This window comes from Rattus norvegicus, chromosome 2 (genome assembly GCF_036323735.1).
Source record: "Rattus norvegicus strain BN/NHsdMcwi chromosome 2, GRCr8, whole genome shotgun sequence".
NCBI classification, from domain to species: Eukaryota; Metazoa; Chordata; class Mammalia; order Rodentia; family Muridae; genus Rattus; species Rattus norvegicus.
Genome location: NC_086020.1, coordinates 57,475,794 through 57,495,386, shown reverse-complemented (window position 1 = coordinate 57,495,386; position 19,593 = coordinate 57,475,794). Strand labels below are relative to the sequence as shown.

At 39.7% G+C, this 19,593-nt stretch overlaps 1 protein-coding gene across 11 annotated transcripts in view; it reads right to left on the bottom strand.

Annotated features, from left to right (window-relative positions):
• Positions 1–19,593, bottom strand: part of Fyb1 (FYN binding protein 1) — a 148,526-nt gene that overhangs the window by 13,223 nt on the left and 115,710 nt on the right. For 8 of the 11 annotated variants that reach the window (XR_010063635.1, XR_010063636.1, XR_005500334.2 and 5 more), the window contains 7 exons: positions 18,783–18,805; positions 17,434–17,503; positions 16,309–16,446; positions 14,378–14,403; positions 12,094–12,160; positions 9,394–9,493; positions 8,111–8,273 (listed from right to left, as the gene is read on the bottom strand). Coding sequence is in view for 7 of the 11 variants with exons in the window: in XM_006232019.5 (XP_006232081.1) it covers positions 8,111–8,273; positions 9,394–9,493; positions 12,094–12,160; positions 14,378–14,403; positions 16,309–16,446; positions 17,434–17,503; positions 18,783–18,805 (587 nt within the window). In the remaining 4 variants the exon portion in view is untranslated. Of the gene's footprint in view, positions 1–8,110; positions 8,274–9,393; positions 9,494–12,093; positions 12,161–14,377; positions 14,404–16,308; positions 16,447–17,433; positions 17,504–18,782; positions 18,806–19,593 lie in introns of those variants that run through there. The other 3 variants (XR_010063637.1, XM_039102839.2, XM_063282350.1) reach the window with 2 other exon arrangements.

Below are 19,593 nucleotides of genomic sequence, written 5' to 3'. Positions count from 1 at the left end.
CTATGGTCCTTTTTGTTTCTACTTGGTTGATTTCAGCTCTGAGTTTGATTATTTCCTGCCTTCTACTCCTCCTGGGTGTATTTGCTTCTTTTTGTTCTAGAGCTTTTAGGTGTGCTGTCAAGCTGCTGACATATGCTCTTTCCTGTTTCTTTCTGCAGGCACTCAGCGCTATGAGTTTTCCTCTTAGCACAGCTTTCATTGTGTCCCATAAGTTTGGGTATGTTGTACCTTCATTTTCATTAAATTCTAAAAAGTTTTTAATTTCTTTCTTTATTTTTTCCTTGACCAGGTTATCATTGAGTAGAGCATTGTTCAATTTCCACGTATATGTGGGCATTCTTCCCTTATTGTTATTGAAGACCAGTTTTAGGCCGTGGTGGTCCGATAGCATGCATGGGATTATTTCTATCTTTCTGTACCTGTTGAGGCCCGTTTTTTGACCAATTATATGGTCAATTTTGGAGAAAGTACCATGAGGAGCTGAGAAGAAGTTATATCCTTTTGTTTTAGGATAGAATGTTCTATAAATATCCGTTAAGTCCATTTGGCTCATGACTTCTCTTAGTCTGTCGACATCACTGTTTAATTTCTGTTTCCATGATCTGTCCATTGATGAGAGTGGGGTGTTGAAATCTCCCACTATTATTGTGTGAGGTGCAATGTGTGTTTTGAGCTTTAGTAAGGTTTCTTTTACGTATGTAGGTGCCCTTGTATTTGGGGCATAGATATTTAGGATTGAGAGTTCATCTTGGTGGATTTTTCCTTTGATGAATATGAAGTGTCCTTCCTTATCTTTTTTGATGACTTTTAGTTGGAAATTGATTTTATTTGATATTAGAATGGCAATTCCAGCTTGCTTCTTCTGACCATTTGCTTGGAAAGTTGTTTTCCAGCCTTTCACTCTGAGGTAGTGTCTGTCTTTGTCTCTGAGGTGTGTTTCCTGTAGGCAGCAGAATGCAGGGTCCTCGTTGCATATCCAGTTTGTTAATCTATGTCTTTTTATTGGGGAGTTGAGGCCATTGATATTGAGAGATATTAAGGAATAGTGATTATTGCTTCCTGTTATATTCATATTTGGATGTGAGGTTATGTTTGTGTGCTTTCATTACCTTTGTTTTGTTGCCAAGATGATTAGTTTCTTGCTTCTTCTAGGGTATAGCTTGCCTCCTTATGTTGGGCTTTACCATTTATTATCCTTTGTAGTGCTGGATTTGTAGAAAGATATTGTGTAAATTTGGTTTTGTCATGGAATATCTTGGTTTCTCCATCTATGTTAATTGAGAGTTTTGCTGGATACAGTAACCTGGGCTGGCATTTGTGTTCTCTTAGTGTCTGTATGACATCAGTCCAGGATCTTCTGGCCTTCATAGTTTCTGGCGAGAAGTCTGGTGTGATTCTGATAGGTCTCCCTTTATATGTTACTTGACCTTTTTCCCTTACTGCTTTTAATATTCTTTCTTTATTTTGTGCGTTTGGTGTTTTGACAATTATGTGACGGGAGGTGTTTCTTTTCTGGTCCAGTCTATTTGGAGTTCTGTAGGCTTCTTGTATGTCTATGGGTATCTCTTTTTTTAGGTTAGGGAAGTTTTCTTCTATGATTTTGTTGAAGATATTTACTGGTCCTTTGAGCTGGGAGTCTTCACTCTCTTCTATACCTATTATCCTTAGGTTTGATCTTCTCATTGAGTCCTGGATTTCCTGTATGTTTTGGACCAGTAGCTTTTTCCGCTTTACATTATCTTTGACAGTTGAGTCAATGATTTCTATGGAATCTTCTGCTCCTGAGATTCTCTCTTCCATCTCTTGTATTCTGTTGGTGAAGCTTGTATCTACAGCTCCTTGTCTCTTCTTTTGGTTTTCTATATCCAGGGTTGTTTCCATGTGTTCTTTCTTGATTGCTTCTATTTCCATTTTTAATTCCTTCAACTGTTTGATTGTGTTTTCCTGGAATTCTTTCAGCGATTTTTGTGTCTCCTCTCTATGGGCTTCTACTTGTTTATTTATGTTTTCCTGGAATTCTTTCAGGGATTTTTGTGTCTCCTCTCTATGGGCTTCTACTTGTTTATTTATGTTTTCCTGGAATTCTTTCAGGCATTTTTGCGATTCCTCTCTGTAGGCTTCTACTTGTTCTCTAAGGGAGTTCTTCACGTCTTTCTTGAAGTCCTCCAGCATCATGATCAAATATGATTTTGAAACTAGATCTTGCTTTTCTGGTGTGTTTGGATATTCCATGTTTGTTTTGATGGGAGAATTGGGCTCCGATGGTGCCATGTAGTCTTGGTTTCTGTTGCTTGGGTTCCTGCGCTTGCCTCTCGCCATCAGATTATCTCTAGTTACTTTGTTCTGCTATTTCTGACAGTGGCTAGACTGTCCTATAAGCCTGTGTGTCAGGAGTGCTGTAGACCTGTTTTCCTCTCTTTCAGTCAGTTATGGGGACAGAGTGTTCTGCTTTCGGGCGTGTAGTTTTCCTCTCTACAGGTCTTCAGCTGTTCCTGTGGGCCTGTGTCTTGAGTTCACCAGGCAGGTCACTTGCAGGGGAAAAGTTGGTCTTACCTGTGGTCCCGAGGCTCAAGTTCGCTCGTGGGGTGCTGCCCACGGGCTCTCTGCAGCGGCAGCAACCAGGAAGACCTGTGCCGCCCCTTCTGGGAGCTTCAGTGCACCAGCGTTCCAGATGGCCTTTGGTGTTTTCCTCTGGCGTCCGAGATGTGTGTGCAGAGAGCAGTCTCTTCTGGTTTCCCAGGCTTGTCTGCCTCTCTGAAGGTTTAGCTCTCCCTCCCACGGGATTTGGGTGCAGAGAACTGTTTATCCGGTCTGTTTCCTTCTGGTTCTGTCGGTGTCTCAGGCAGGGGTCCTGCCGCTCCTGGGCCCTCCCCCACGGGAGCCCAGAGGCCTTATACAGTTTCCTCTTGGGCCAGGGATGTGGGCAGGGGTGGGCATTGTTGGTGGTCTCTTCCGCTCTACAGCCTCAGGAGTGCCCACCTGACCAGGCGGTTGGGTCTTTCTCTCACGGGGTCTGGGAGCAGAGAGCTGTTGCGGGCCGGGATCCGCGGGTGTGGGACTTCCTATGCCTCCTTCTCTTTTCTTTTCCTCTCTCCTTTTTATTTTGATCCGTTTTGTAGAGAGTTTTTCTCCAGTGGCAGCAGGTGGGACAACTCTGAGCGTATGAGCATCAGACTGTAGCATGTGTGCAGATATTAGCTAGCGTTTTAAACATTTGAGAATCTGCCAGAAATATATATTTAAATGCCAGTGCCTACACAGATCGCACTTGCAGAAGTCAGTGGGTGAGACCCAATTCAATGTGGCAATGTCTACACCAGAGACTTTTGCTCCACAAAGTGACAAAGGGGCTCTCTTTTATGCTTTAACCGATCAATCGTTCAGTCTGAACCTTAGGTTGCAGTCCTTTCTGTAATAGGTTGAAGATAATTGGGAGTGAGTAAAACATTAATCATGCTGGCGATGAAGTACAAAATGCTATGAGATGATGTAAAATAAGGAAGGGACAGACTCAGGGTCCTTAATGATACACAAGCTAACAGGCTTCATCAGGCTGAGCCAGAAAACTGTCTGTCAACCAGTTAAACTATTCAGCAGGAGTTTTTGTGTCTGTTTATGTCAGACTTTTATCTTGGTCTTAGACTCGAAATCTAGAGTGTTCTTTTGACCAAGCCCTGCTCAAGGTGCGAGGCACTATACCAGTGATGACAATCTGACGTCAGGCACTTCCTTGGAAGTTCTATGACAGCTCAGAGCCTAAGGACAGTAGCAGGTTGATGAAACAAGCCACTCAGAAGTGGAAGCAGTGTCATGGTGGAGATGGGGGGATTCATCAGATGGTGATGGCTGGGAGTTGGGAGTACGGATGCTTCCAATTCAAGAGGATAACTGGCTTTATCTCAATGCACAGTGATTGGGTTCCAAGTCAAATAAAGTAACACAGTGGGCATATTTTATTGATGTAATGACATGGACTCTATTTCTGGATGGCAATTCTACATAGCAAACTGCATTTGTTACTGGATCATAAAGGGCATTTATTACATGCTTGCCTAGAGACTGTGTGTTCTTGAAAATATTTTGTTAACAGATTAACAGAGAAGTGATTGGCAACGCCATTTGTGGTGACCTAGGTGAGAGAGAGTTAAATTTCTACAGTAATCATTCTAAGTCCTAGTGTAGAGAATAGACCAGAAATGAAGGAAATTAAGAATGATCAAGGAGGGGTTGGGGATTTAGCTCAGTGGTAGAGCGCTTGCCTAGGAAGCGCAAGGCCCTGGGTTCGGTCCCCAGCTCCGAAAAAAAGAACCAAAAAAAGAACCAAAAAAAAAAAATGATCAAGGATCCAGGCCAAAGAAGGAATTAACAAGGAAGAAATTTCATAAAAATTAAGAAAAGCAAGACGTTTGAAAAAGCAAAAAGTGAAATTAAACATGTGTAGGCATAATGTTATTGTGCAGTGTGTAAAGTTTACCCCTGTGTTATTTAAATGCTTATTTCTCTGCCATCACATCTTGTTTCAATCTAGATACCACTTTGTAATGCTTAGGTCAAGAATCTCCTGTCTTTTAAAGATTTATTTATTTATTATATATAAGTACACTGTAGCTGTCTTCAGATACACCTGAAGAGGGCGTCAGATCTCATTACAGATGACTGTCTGTGAGCCACCATGTGGTTGCTGAAGAATCTCCTGTCTTAAGTTCTGAAGTTTGTGTAAACAATGCTTACCATTTTACCATTTATTCTCTGCCTTGTCAATAAAAGCTGATCACCCAATGGCTGGGCAGATGAGTGAATAAGGCAGAGGGGAAAGAAACAGAGAGAGAGAGAGAGAGAGAGAGAGAGAGAGAGAGAGAGAGAGAGAGAGAGACAGTGACACAGATAAACAGAGGAAAGAGAAGAGAAGAGAAGGAGATTGAGCCACAAGAAATAACAAAAGGAGTTCATAAGATTTCAGCTGAAGTGTGAAAGGCCCTCAATACAATGGCACCTCCAAGACAGTCACCATCTCTAACAAATATGTAGTTTCAGAATCATCCTTCTCAGAATTCAAGGCAAAGGCCCATTGAAGTTCAGAATATGTTTTAATAGTACAATGTATCCACATGTGTACACATTCAACTCTCCAAACTCTATAAAGACCAACACATATATTGTATGACATTGTTTCAAGGCAACCTCAATAAGTAAACCTGGAGTTTTAATTCTGTTTTAGTTCTGTCTAGAACTCTATTTAGTAATTGATCCTTGACAATTAAATATAGTATCTAGTCTGACCATGTTGGTTTATAGCTGAAGCCTTTTAATTTAGCATCTCTATGGGCTGCCATATTAATTTCTTAAGCCTTTGTAGATTTCTTTCATCTTTTGGTGTTATTGTAAGTCTAGATTGGATTCCCCTGAAAGGTTTCTATTTGGATTCAAATAATCTGCCAACCTCTGCTTTATGGTCTCCAATCTACCAGTCCATTTTTCATTCTTCTCCTTATCTAAGCCTGTCTTTTTAAAAATCCTCTGAAAAAGGAGATATAAAATTGTAATCATTATTGAAAAGATAATTATTTCTATGCTAAATATAGCAAAATATACATACTCCAAATCTCTTGTGACACTGGATCTCCTTTTTTATTTTAAAATAGAAAATATTTTGTCTAACTCTCTCTCTTCTTCCTTTGTAAAATCTTTTCATCGGTTTTTTATCAGCTGTGCTATTACATTGGCTTTTAAAAAATTCAAAGGCAGCAAAGTATTACTTAATCCATCCCTGGGATATTCCTTATCTCCCTTCTGTTCTAAGAGCCCTCCTTTAATTCTTTGTTAGATCTCTCCACAATGGCTTGACCTGAGGGATTGCAAACTACATCTGGAACAGCTTCATTCCATAATGACTACAAAATCATTGTATTCTAATGGACATATTATATGCCTGAGCATCATTAGCTTTGATGATCATTAAGACATTTCCAAGGGAAAGCAGGAGGACTCCATTAGATGTGATGGGTCACCAACACGTGTCAGAGTGAAATGTCCCCCACCCCCAGGACACCACACTGCTGGAGCAGAAACAACCCCGAAAGATTCAAACGGCAAGTATTTGGGGTCTACAGGTGGGGAAGTAGCCAGTCCAGCCATTAGAAAAGTAGATTAGCAGTAGCCCGCCAGTAATTTCCAAAGCCAAATAAATAAACCATATTCTGAGCTCATTCATTCGTAAGCTAGACACTGATAAGCATACGTGGTGCTTTGAATATGCTTGGCCCACAGGGAGTGGTACTGTTTGGAGGTGTGACCTTGTTGAAGGGAGTGTGTCATTATGGGGGTGGGCTTTGGAGGTCTCCTTCTCTGCTCAGGCCCCACCCATTGCAGAAGAGACCCTCCTTTTAGCTGCCCGGAAGACAGTCTCTCCTGGTTGCCTTCAGACTAAGATGCAGAACTCCAGATTAAGCTCCTTCTCCAACACTATATCTGCCTGCATGCTACCATAATCCCTGCTATGATGATAATGGACTAAACCTCTGAAGCTGTAAGCCAGCCCCTAATTAAATGTCTGCCTTTAGAATAAAGAGTTGTCTTTGTCATGGTGTCTCTTCACAGCATTGGCGACTTTATCCAAGACAGCACAAATCATTTATTTTACAAATATGCACAGTAAGTCAATCATTCTGGAATAATACTCTGAAAGTCAGTCTCAAACGCTCTTTAGTGCTCCTCCCTCTACAACCACTTGAGTACTCATTGGTCCAAATTTCTGCTAATATTTAACCATTTTGTTCTATTCTCGGAGGGTTTTTCTCTGGCTTCCAGAGCACTCTGCTATCTTGCTTAACATCCTGAATACCTTTACACCTACCTAGGAGCGGCCTTTAACCTTCTGTGTAGTCTTTTGAATCCATACCCAGTTTGCTCACTACCTGGTGGGAGAGTGGCTGACAGGGTTCACATCAGCATTCATGTTTAATTACTCAGGAGCTGACCGTTTGATAACAATACTTTCCTGCCTGCCCTCTCTAACCTTCTTGCTTAAAGTTTATTGTATTTGACTTTTAACTATGTGCATGTGCATGCTATGTGGAGTTATGAGCACAATAGTGCAGATGCCTGCGGAGGCCAGAAGAGGATGTTGGATCCCCTGGAGCTGGGGTTACAGTTACTGTGAACTGTCAGATGTGGCGGCAGGGAGCTGAGCTTGGGTCTTCTAGAAGAGCAGTAAGACTGCTCTCTCAACTGCTGAGCCATTGTCTATCCTGCACAGTAATCCCCTTTAAAACGGGAAGTCAGACTAAAATAAAATACAACCTAAAGAATGTCTTTATGATAAACAAAATACACCCGGTGGGGTGGTGTTGGGGTAAGAGATTTACGCAGTCATCCTGTGGAGAGAAGACTTTCAGGCTGCCTGGAACGGAAGCAGGTACCAGTGAGCTTAGAAATCACATATGCATGGGTGAGAAAGTTTACAGAAGTGTCTGCAATGTCTCCACTGTCATTTTCAAGCCTGTGTTTTTGCCACTGATGGTGCTCGCAGCCTCCAGTGTGATTTTAAAAAATGATGGAGGAGCATGGAGAGCGGGAGAAAGCCTTCCCCAGGGAAGAGCACACCAATGGGTTATCATCTCTGAAAACTTACATACACGTAACATTATACAGACTACACACACACACACACACACACACACACACACACACACACACACACACACCAACAATTAGAGAAAAAGAGGCCATGAATGAGAGCAAGGGAGTTACAGGGGAGAGAAGTTGGAGACAGGAAAGATAGGAGGGGAGATGATGTAATCATGTTATAACTTCAAAAGACCCCCAAAGACATTAAAGTAGAATTCATCAATTTAAGCATAGCAGAAATCTCCAGTTTCCTAACATGTCCGACAACTCACAAACCACAGAGCAAAATGAGTTAGGAGAGAGGAGGGTCCGCTGTAACTGGCATGGCTGTAACCAGCATAGCTGTACCCAGTGTGCATGTACCCGGCGTGGATGTACCCGGCGTGGATGTACCCGGCGTGGATGTACCCGGCGTGGATGTACCCGGCGTGGATGTACCCGGTGTGGCTGTTAAAGGCACAGGGTGGTGTCTGCAGTGACTTACATTTGCCCTCTTCATTCCTGCAGAGAACTTTGGTGTCGTCTGTGCTTTGTATAACTTCAAGAGACTCCCCAGGTTTTATCTGCAGATCTCTCGTTCCCCACTTTTTAGAAGTTAAGGAGGATGCAACTTTAGTTGAATATAGAACTCGAATTTCACCGTCGTACTGAAAAAAAATAAATATAGTCACATTACTGATATGAGTTATTATAGTAATTTTTAAAAAGATTTATTTATTTATTATATGTAAGTACACTGTAGCTGTCTTTAGACGCACCAGAAGATCTCATTACAGATGGTTGTGAGCCAACATGTGATTGCTTGGATTTGAACTCAGAACCTCTGGAAGAACAGTCAGTGCTTTTAACCACTGAGTCATCTCTCCAGCCCATTATAGGAATTTATTGACAACTTTATTAAGAAAGGTTTTGTTCTATGCATGCATGGGGGGTTTATCTCAAATTTGTTAATCAATACAGGAAGAACTATGTTAATTATGGTTGGGACTATTACTTGGACAGGGAATCCTGGGCTGTATAAAATGGTGAAACAAGTTAAGCATCAATAGGCATTCATTTGTTTCTGTCTGCTTTGTGACAGACAGCAGATGCAATGTGACCAGCCCCATGAAGCTCCTGCCTTTGTGGTTTCTCCATGGTGGGCAACAGCTTAGGACTGTGAGCCAAAAGAAACATGCCCTGCTCTTCAACGCGCTCCTAGGCTACTTATTGCCCATGACAGTGACTAAGCCAACTCAAACCTCACCAACTTCTCATAACAGGCACTTACAGATTATCACTTACTATAGACATCGATTATTAAATGGTTATCGTAGGATGGAAGATATAAACATGTATTATTGCCTGCTTAATTTATTAAGGAATACATTTCAATTTAAAACATATTTGTAACAAAGAAAAGTTATGAAAGATAACTATGATATTGTTAACCATGATTTAACTGAACCCCCAGTGAACGGGATTGTTGGGGGGAGGGTGGTAATGGGGGGAGGGTGGGGAGGGGAAGCCCATATAGAAGGGGAGAGGGAGGGGCTAGGGGATGTTTGCCTGGAAACTGGGAAGGGGAATAACAATTGAAATGTAAATAAGAAATACCCAATTTAATAAAGATAGAGAAAAAAAAGAGATACAAAAACAAAAAACAAACAAACAAACAAACAAACAAAACCCCAAAACACATGCTTTAAAAGTATATATTTTATCACTTTGAAGTTTTTGGGAATTTTTTTCATCCTTGAACTCTGAATTGTATTAAATATTACACACCTTGAATTTTTTCCTGAGGTCTTTTTCTTCCTTTTCCTGCTTTTTTAGCTTCTTAGGATCTTTCTCTTCAGCTTTTGTCTTTCCAACACTCATACCTTGACTAGGGTGACAGAACACACATAAGCCAACACTTTGAGAGATAGAAAAGAGATAGATCATAACAGAGACTTAATTCTTAACATTAAATTTTAAATGGTTTGTTTTTTGTGACAGGGTCTCACTATACACACTGGAACTCATTATGTAGACAAGGCTGGCCTCAACACTCACAAAAATCCATTAGCCTCTGCCTTCCTAGTGCTGGGCTTAAAGGCATGAGCTACCATGCCCAGAATGTGATAATACATTTTTGACCAATGTTGGTTTTAACCCAGTACTTATAACCAATAATGGCTTTCTTACATATAGAAGGGGTTCATGAAAATAATACAAACGAGTTAAACTGTAACCAAAAGATCTATTGTTATAGTGGATCAGTAATAAAACTTAATGAGATGAAATATGCTGGCATTGCATGATTTCATGTGATTAGACCTACATTTGAACCCTGTACATTTTCTAGCTCCTTCTAAACAATTGAGTGACAGAGATAATGTTAACAAAAGGCTCCAAAGTGCTTTTTAAAAGAACTTAGTTTTATGAGTTATAAAATGTCTCTATCTTATTATTTTCACACCTAATTAAAATGGAGGAATGAGGGAGAAGACAGAATTGAGTAGGAGAGCACTTACACACCACACCACAGACTTGATCCCCAGGAGAGGAAAACAGAACATAAATAATGGAGGAGGCATGGAAGAAAGGAAGTGTTGGTCAATGAGAAGCACGGACATAAAATCACTGTTTTGATATCGTGAGGGAACATCTTACAGACAACTAATAGTTAATTCTAAAGTCACCCTAGCCATCTCATTAAGTTGCTCATTAGAATTTAAAAGCTCAATACATATGACTAGAAAGAAGTGTGAATTCCTGCAGAAGGGAGTTTTTAAAGAAAGCACTAGAATGGGTGGGAAGAGTGAACATTTGATATTGGTATTAAATTTCATTTTGATTATCTAGAAAAAATTGCTTTTGACTTTTTGAAAAGTTTGATTCTTTATATTTATATTTTATTTTTTAATATTTATCTTGTTCACTGTGAAAAGAATGAGGACCATTACCCACTTCCTGTCCTGTATCTATCCCCGGGACCTCCTGCCTTTCATGATCTGGGCATTGGTGGAACTGCTGGCCCAGATTAGTTCTCTGGGATGATCAGAGCGTGAATGAATGCTGAATATGCACCACAAGCCACGTTTGAAAATAAGTTATTCCAAAATAGGATACCGTGTTTAAAAACATAGAATTGTTTTAATTTCTGAAAATAAACAATGGGTAAGGGGGAAAAAAAACTGGTCCTATCTGGTCAAGTTTAATCAGCTGGTGTTTGTTTTGCTCCAAGGAAAAGGCCAGGATGTGACTCTGGGTTCCCGGAGAGCCAAGCTAATGGGATGTGTGGATGTTTCTAGAGTAATATAAAACAGAAAACTGTATTAAAGCCCATCAGAGCCAGGCACAATGTTCTTGTAATGAGTAATGTTAGAACAAATAAGTTACTAAGGGTAGACTTTCTGTTCATAGACCACGGAGAGGGAGTTTTCTTTCATTTTTCTTTCTTGTTTTGCCTGTAGAACTTGATCTTCCTTTGTGAACATTGGCATATTTTGCCTTCAGCTCCTTTGATCTTGATACTGTCTGTAGTTCACTCAAATTGGCTTAATGCAGTAGAAGTAAATAATTGACATTTTCTCCTGCATTCTTCAGTACAGCTCAGGGGGCACGACTCAAATCTTTAGCCTATTTTCATTCGCTAACTAATCAACTCTACTCTCACTTTCTCAACTCAACTTTCACTCATCCTTCTTGGGTACACTGCCAGAGTTCTCTAGCTTTTGTATACATGCATGTCACCTCATAGAGTTACTCAAAAATGAGCAAGTATTCTAGCACATTACGTTCTACCTCAGAAGACTTCTCAAAAGTGTTCTTTTTATCCTAACAGACCTTAACTACTTTTCCTATACCTTACCTGACAGTTAAATGCAAACCTTGGATAAACTGAAATTATACACTCTTAACTTAAAAAAGAAATTTGTGTGAAGCTTTTTTGAGAATCTAACACTTTTGTGAACAAAAATGGACATACATTAAAGCCCTCTTAATCGATACATTTTTTTTTCACCAAGAAAACCATTGGTGGAGGGGAGTGAAGAAGATGGTTGAGGGATGAGATAGAAAAGAAGCGTATTCAAGGGGAAAGAAGTCAAGGATAAAGGTAAAAATACAAGAGAAGATTAAATCATTGAAGTGACTTCTGAGCAGATCTCAAGTTATCTGTTCCTAGTAAATGAGTGGATACAGACAGCAATGAGTCACCAGCAGCCAGCAGACCTTAGTCAGCGAACTAGGGGCAGAACCAGTGTCTGGGGTCAGAGGAAGGAATGAAGAAGGGCAGAGGAGAGAAGGTTAGGACAATTTTGTCACAAACATAGCTGTGAGGTGAGAGCTGTGATCAGAAATAGACACAGCTTTAGAAAAGGACAGCAGAGCCCACATGACTTCACACAGCACACATACGCCACACTGGGTTTTTACTCCTGATCAATGTTGAGCAATCTCCTTGTCAACATTTCAGTGTAAGGAAAACATTTTAATGACCTCATTTCTGCAGGTGGAGGGGGGAAGTCTGAGGCATCCACATCATCGTAAACTTCTTCTCCCACATCTAATAAAAGACAGAACATCAAGTATTGAAACATTGTCCATTTACACTTTGATATAAACATTCAGTGATATTATTGTAAACTGAAGACTACTAATAGCTAGTAAGAGATTTCTCAGGGTCTGGATACATTTCTACTAAAGGTATTACCTACTTTTCAAAGGAAGGAAGGAAGGAAGAAAGGAAGGAAGGAAGGAAGAAAGGAAGGAAGGAAGGAAGGAAGAAAGGAAGGAAGAAGGAAGGAAGAAAGGAAGGAAGGAAGGAAGGAAGAAAGGAAGGAAGGAAGGAAGGAAGAAAGGAAGGAAGGAAGGAAGGAAGAAAGAAAGTTCTTACCATTCTGAATGTGAGTATTCAACTTCAAATTACAACACACGAATAAAGCAACAGTGGAAACCAGTGAATATGATTTGAACTATCAATATTTGGGGGAAAAAACCTGAATAGCCTAAAATTCCACACATGTAATCAGTGGATGAATAGTGGGACTTCAGAACAGTGGACAAAGAGGTCAGCACTCTTGGGTACTGGCAGTAGGAAGCAGATTCTTACATGTTACAGGGTGCTATTGTATTTATCCATATGTATATATGTATTTATGTATCATCTATGTATTCATCATCTAACTTATCTATCAATCATATATCTACCCATCCAGCATCCATCTATCTATCTATCTATCTATCTATCTATCTATCTATCTATCTATCTATCTATCTATCTATCTATTTATCTCTCTACCCATCCATCCATTCGTCTTGGTATCTGTATCATCTGTCATCCACCATCTCCTTTTATTGATTTGTTAGGTATTAGTTTATACCCTACAGCGATAGTATAATTGTACTGCCTTCAAAAGCAAATCTCATGTCTACAAATAGTATACACCAAATGATGAGAAACAGCAAAACAACATTGATAGAAAAGTAGCTGTGAGCTAGACTGGGCAGTGGTGGCTCCCGTCTTTAATCCCAGTGCTCTAGAGGCAGAGGTAGGTGGATCTCTATGAGTTCAAGGACTCCTGGTCTATAGAGTGAGATCCAGGACAGCCGGGGCTACAGAAAGCAACCCTGTCTCCAAAAGCAAAAATGAAAGCAGGCAATCAAGCAGGAAGGAAGGAAGGAGGGAAGGAAAGAAGGATGGAAGGAAGGAAGGAAGGAAGGAAGGAAGGAAGGAAGGGCAGAAAGAAAAAAAGAAAGGAGAAAAGTGGCCATGACTGGTGTGGTAGACTGAGAATAACCCCATACCTGGCTTATGTAGTTCTGGGGATCAAACTCAATGCTACAAACTGAGCCACATCTCCAGCCTGACATACTCTTAAAAACATATTTACAAATTTAAGTAGATAAACTCTTTAAAAGCCCTCCAATATTTTAGAGACAATATTTTATTTTAGTCAGAGCAAAATTTTAAAAATTGTTAAAAGATCTGTTCTAGCAGGGCTTTACAACAACGATCGGAATTGTATCAAGGTAAAAGCATTATACCAACCCCCCCAGTATCTGGGAGTATCTGGTCGTGTGCCTTCTGAATACTTTTACACATTTTTTATGCATGAGTCATGTATGTTAAACATGAACTGAACTAGGGTGGGGTCTTAGATCACATTGATATCCATTGCTTTCTACCTATCTCTATGCCACAATGGCTTTCAGATTAATAATTTTGAAGCCATTTGTGCTGGTTTGAATGAGACATCCCCTATGGTCTCAGGCATTTGAGTTCAAGGCCAGCCTGGTCCCCTGCTGGTGAGGCTGTTTGGGCAGCCTTTGCAGGTATGGCCTTGTTGATGTTTGTCACTGAAGGTGGCTTTGAGAGTTGAAGACATGAACCATTACCAGTTCACCCTCTGTTGTTTGAGGTTCAAGGTGCGAGCCCTCAGCTTCCTGCGCATCCATGAAGCCTTCATCAAAGTGTATTATAACAGTAGAAAAGCAACTAATACAGGGGAGGGTACCAAGGAGTAGGTAGTCCTGGGACAGGCCTGAGCCTGCTGCTTTGGGGAGGAATGTTAATGGTGTTTTATCACAAAAGAGAAGTATCTAATGCATGAATTTTATTTTTATGGTTCTACTATTCTATGGTTGGGTAGTTGAGCTCATCTAGGGTAAAATTGCTTTGGACTCAGGACTTAAGCAGGTACAGGGATGACGTTCAGTGCTTCCCTCTACTACATGTGTAAAAAATGATTTGTAAAATACATAATTAGTTTTTACTACATACCCAGTTGTTTATGAGGAGAAGGGAAACTGAAAAAGAAAAGAGAGAACATAGTTAAAATCAGAGGAATATGAGCCGTGGACTCAATTGCTTTATATGAGGGAGGTGTGAACATACTCTAAAGGTGTGACGTGGGTTAACGTCCTGATTGTCATACCTTTCTTATCCTCCATTTGCCACTAGTTTCTAGCCATCGATTTGGAATCTTTTTAGACTGGTTTTGAACTAGTTTTGTTGTTCAAAAAATGTCACGAGTGAAGACAGTCATTTTATGTTGCCCACAGTCACTGGACCAATATCTTAGCTTTGCTCTAAATTGTGGGCATGTTAACACACCAGAGTAAGTTAAATGGACTTAGTATTTTGGAGCCTCATGCTATCCATAGGTCTGGCCCAAATTGTTTATTTGAATTGAGGACTGAAATTACAGAGTCAAAATCAACGGCAGTCATTGGGACATGACCACATTTCTCCAGTGTGTCCATGTTTACCCCAAACTGGAGAGTGATGAATAAGAAAGGAATGTACTCTTTAACCAGACAGTGAGAACTGGTGGTCAGGAGTGGGAGGGACCAAGATCAGGTGGGTTTAGTTGTAGCAGAAAAGGAAGTTCGCTTTTATTATTTTCTGAACTATGACACACACACACACACACACACACACACACACACACACACACACATGCATACATGCAAGCAGACAGGCACAGACGTGCTTCTGAAAGAGTCAATACAGCACAGTATGATATGAAGACATTCGCTCAAATAACTCCAAATCAGAATTTGGTAGTGTACAAAGAAGGCAAAAAGTCTCTTTAACACCACATGAAAGTTCTATTGAGCAATGTTGCTCAAGAGGAGACTTCTTGTTCTGCGTGTTCATCATAGTAAGGGTGCTGTTTATTGACTGCTCTTCGGTGTTTCACAAAAAAGGATAAGATTAGGAAGGCTGTGTGAAAACGTGTAAGGGTTTCAGTTAAATGTGACGAACACATTAAAAAATGAAAAACAGAAAGGCTCATCTGCACATGGTTAAGATCCTTCAAATTTATATACATGGAATTTACACTAAGGGGCTGTTTTGAGACTAAAAATTATTTATGCATTAGTTATTTAGATAAATTTGAAATACTGGGAAAAATCTGCATTTGTGTGTAATTAAGATAATAAATTGCTATTGTAAATTTTTCAATTTTATATTTAGGAAAAATTCTAAATTATGTCCTAGTTTGCTTTTTTTTTTTAGTATAGAATAGAGTTTATTCAGGGTATGGGGAGGGGAGTTGAGAGGGTAGTAAGGCAGAGAAGGAGAGAGAGAGAAGAGTAGGGAAGGAGAGGGGAGAGGACTAGAGTAGAGGGTGGCCATGAGCACATGGGGAGGGAAGGGGAAAGGGGATGGGGAGAGAAGGCACAAAGGGGTAAGAGAAAGCAAGAGGAAGCAGGGGGCCAGAGAGCTATTTTCTGGATTTTAACAAATTAACTTTCAATAGAGAATATGGAGTTTTAAAAGTAGTCAGCATGAAATACCACACAGTAACATTTAGGCTTGCAATCAGAATAGGAAAGTTTTAGATGATTGTACCGGTGAGAGAGACCCTAGTGGTGTGTATGTTCATGAATGACTGTGCGTGCTTGAGTGCGTATAAGTGTGTGCATGTGTGCATGTGCGTGTGTGTATGGTATTCATGCAAGTTTGCAGGAGAGTAAAGTGTATCTTAGAATTGTGTAATTACTGTGTAGTAATTTCGGGATAAGTGGGGTTTTCCAATATAATTAATTACACTGTGAGATGAGTGTAAGATGATTAATGGAAAATGACAGAAAAGTGGTGTGAGTTCATCAGGATTTGCTTATTGGTTATAGAATATTAGTAGCACTCAATTAAACCAATATTAGTGTATTATTGTGCACTGAAGGCGGTCAGTTGACTCTTACGATGAACCTTCATTACTGTCTGACTCAGAGACTTTAGGTTTCTCTCGAATGCTTTTCTTTCTTTCATCTTTTCCCTTTAACATCTTCAAAATCCCCCAGGACCACGCGTTAGTCTTCTCATCAACCTGCGGCACGGATCTTGGGAGCATCAGGCATTGACAGAATGTAATAATCAGCAAACCATGAAGACATTGTGTGCACATTCAGAGTTTAAGTAATTATACTATGCTGACCATAAATAATAGTAAATAGATCATAGTAGCTAATAGTGTGGTGTTGCTAGGTTCATAATTTCTGGTGAGTTGGGTATTTCTTTCACCAGGCTGGTCATTTCTTATTTATTCAGTTAGATTTATCTAAGTTTCTAAAACATAAAGCTAGGTCAAGTCAGCTAGAATTAAGTTTAAAATGTCTACTTGGTATTATTTATGACTAATGTAAAATATACACTAGATCTTAAATATGTTATTTTAAAATGGAAAGATTTATTAACTCAAAAGATTTTTATAAATTATTATTATAAAAATAAAGACATTTATCATTAAGCAAAGGAATAAATATTCAATACCAGTTCTGCTATAAAATTACCACAGATAACAAATGGTCTCAATTTACTTGAAGCAGGATCTCATATTGTAGCTCAGGTTATCCCGGGATTTATTAAGCAGCTAAGACTGGCCTTGAACTCCTGGGTTCAAGGGATGCTTCTGTTAAACCTCTGGAGTCCCAGAATTACAGGTGTGAGCCCGACACCCTGATGTAATTATGTTATGCAGAAGACACCACAGTCATGTAACAAACTCTAGAGATAGTTGTAAAAGTATTATTGATTAATAGATAAATGATTGGGAGATTATTTTTAAAAATAAAAACATTCACATCACTTGTAATTTGTCCTCTTTTCCTTTCATTTTTTTCCTCAAAAATGAGATTTTTCCTATCTACCATTTTATTTACAGTGAGATACAATTATCCTTCATGACTTACTCTTAATGTCAATTAAACCCTCCCATAATTTTAGGGCTGAATAGACTAATATTTTCTACTGTCTATACTATCTGGAGATGTAAACTAAATTACCACATATGTAATATCTTGGGGAAAAAGCAATTCAATGATTATTACCCGTCATCAGCATCTTCCTCTTCTATCCCATCATAGATGTCGTCGTCTGCTGGCGGTGGTGGGAACATCCCTTCATTTGGATTAAGGAGGAAACCTTTTGTCAATTGTACAATTTGATGACATGCAACCTACTCTGATTTTGATACTAATTCTCTCCCGTTTGACCACAGAAAGCATCCCCTTTTCATATTAGCCATTAAAGTGGGAAACTTTATATTTCTCACTGTCACATAGATAGTTTGTAAATCAGTTGCTTTATTGATTATTTTAAAGCATTTTAGGGACAAAGTCATTATAAAGAAATGAGTGATGATGGAACCCTGGATCTGATGTAAAACGCATGGGTGAGAATACATATGAGAAAATGTAAAACAGAAGAGGAGCTAGAATTAGACATGTATCACGAAAAAGGAGAAATGAACTAGTGAGACAAATTCAGTTGACAGTGAGTAGACACTTAGGAAAAGCCTAAGATGCTGATTTATGAAGGTTATACGGAATGAACGGTGACTCTAGATACCAATAGTAACTGAAAGAAACCACAAAGGGAAAAGCCACATTTTAATGCATACATATTAAACTGAACCCCCTTTCCATTTCATTTGCTATGCTGTGCCCTTAGAAACTCGGCTACTAGGCAAGTATTTGCTTAACAAATTATTTATTGACTAACTTCCACAGGCAGGAAAGTGGCCTTGAAATATAACTTTCGGCATGAGAATCTGAGCTCTCGGTTTTGCTACCTGGAAAATCAGGGGGTCTTGAGGAGGCACTGTCAATGTAGACACATAGTTTGCCATCTAGAGATAGTTCTGGAAGTGAAACGGGAGGCTTATTCTTAACTGTTCTCAGACAGTTTGCAGAAGGCAAGGCCATCCCAGGCACTCTGGGAGTGGAGTCACGCTAGGATCCACAGCAAACTTGGAAGACAGAAGTGAGTGACCCACAGTCACTTGGTGACCAGGACTAGAATCTGGGTGACAGACTCCTGGTACTTTTTCCTCCTTAAGATCCCATTGAGTCGTTAATTTCTGGTTCCTATACAGATATATAAAATGATGTATGCGTATATGAGAAAGCAGAAGAGAAAATGTCTAGGGGAGCATGTAAGTAAGGGGCGGGGCAAGAGGAAGGAAGAACGGGGTTGGGGAGAACATGATAAAGTCCATTCTATACTTACACAGAAATCTTCTTGTGGTACAATGGCTGTACCAACAAAATTATATTTAATAACCTTAATTTAATGTACAGAAATATCAAAAACTCCTCTTGCAGTTAGCAAACTAAAGCATTTTCTCGTTAACATATTCAAACAGTTCAAGACCGAAAACAGAAAGCTGGTGCCTCACCTCCACTTCCACTCTGACTGTGGCTGGGAACAAAACAGAAAGAAGAAATGTCCGAATTATTTGGCTTTCAGGGATAGAAATCCAAACACTGTGCAGACTGTAAATATTAACATTTTACTTAAAACTAGGATGAAATATAGGAAGAGCAGGAAGAACGTTAAATGTAGTAGGTCGGAAGTGACAGGGCAACAATGTAACCACCCGGGAGGAAACAGTGAGCTCCAGCAACACAGTCCACAGCTAAGAGCTGCTTGCTTTCGCTAAACTTCCCATTGGACATTTTTCAGTAATCACACATTATATTTAAAATTACTTTTAAAACTACCTTGTGTTATTTTAGGAGTCAATTAGGACAATTATCACTGTACCATTCGACTCCTTTTTCAGTGTCTTGTTTGTTTGTTTGTTTTTTCAGAGCTGAGAACCAAACTCAGGGCCTTGCGCTTGCTAGACAAGCGCTCTACCACTAAGCTAAATCACCAAACCCCCTTTTCAGTGTCTTAGATCAACAGTATCTAACTCTTTTTTTTTAAAAGATTTATTTATTTATTATATTATATAAGTACACTGTAGCTGTCTTCAGACACACCAGAAGAGGACATCAGGTCTCATTACAGATGGTTGTGAGCCACCATATGGTTGCTGGGATTTGAACTCAGGACCTCTGGAAGAGCAGACAGTGCTCTTAACCACTAAGCCATCTCTCCAGCCCAGTATCTAACTCTTAATATAATATCATTACACTCTGTTTTAAGAGAAAAAAAAGTAAACTGATCTCTTGATGGGACTTTTACCTCTCAAAACCAAGGTT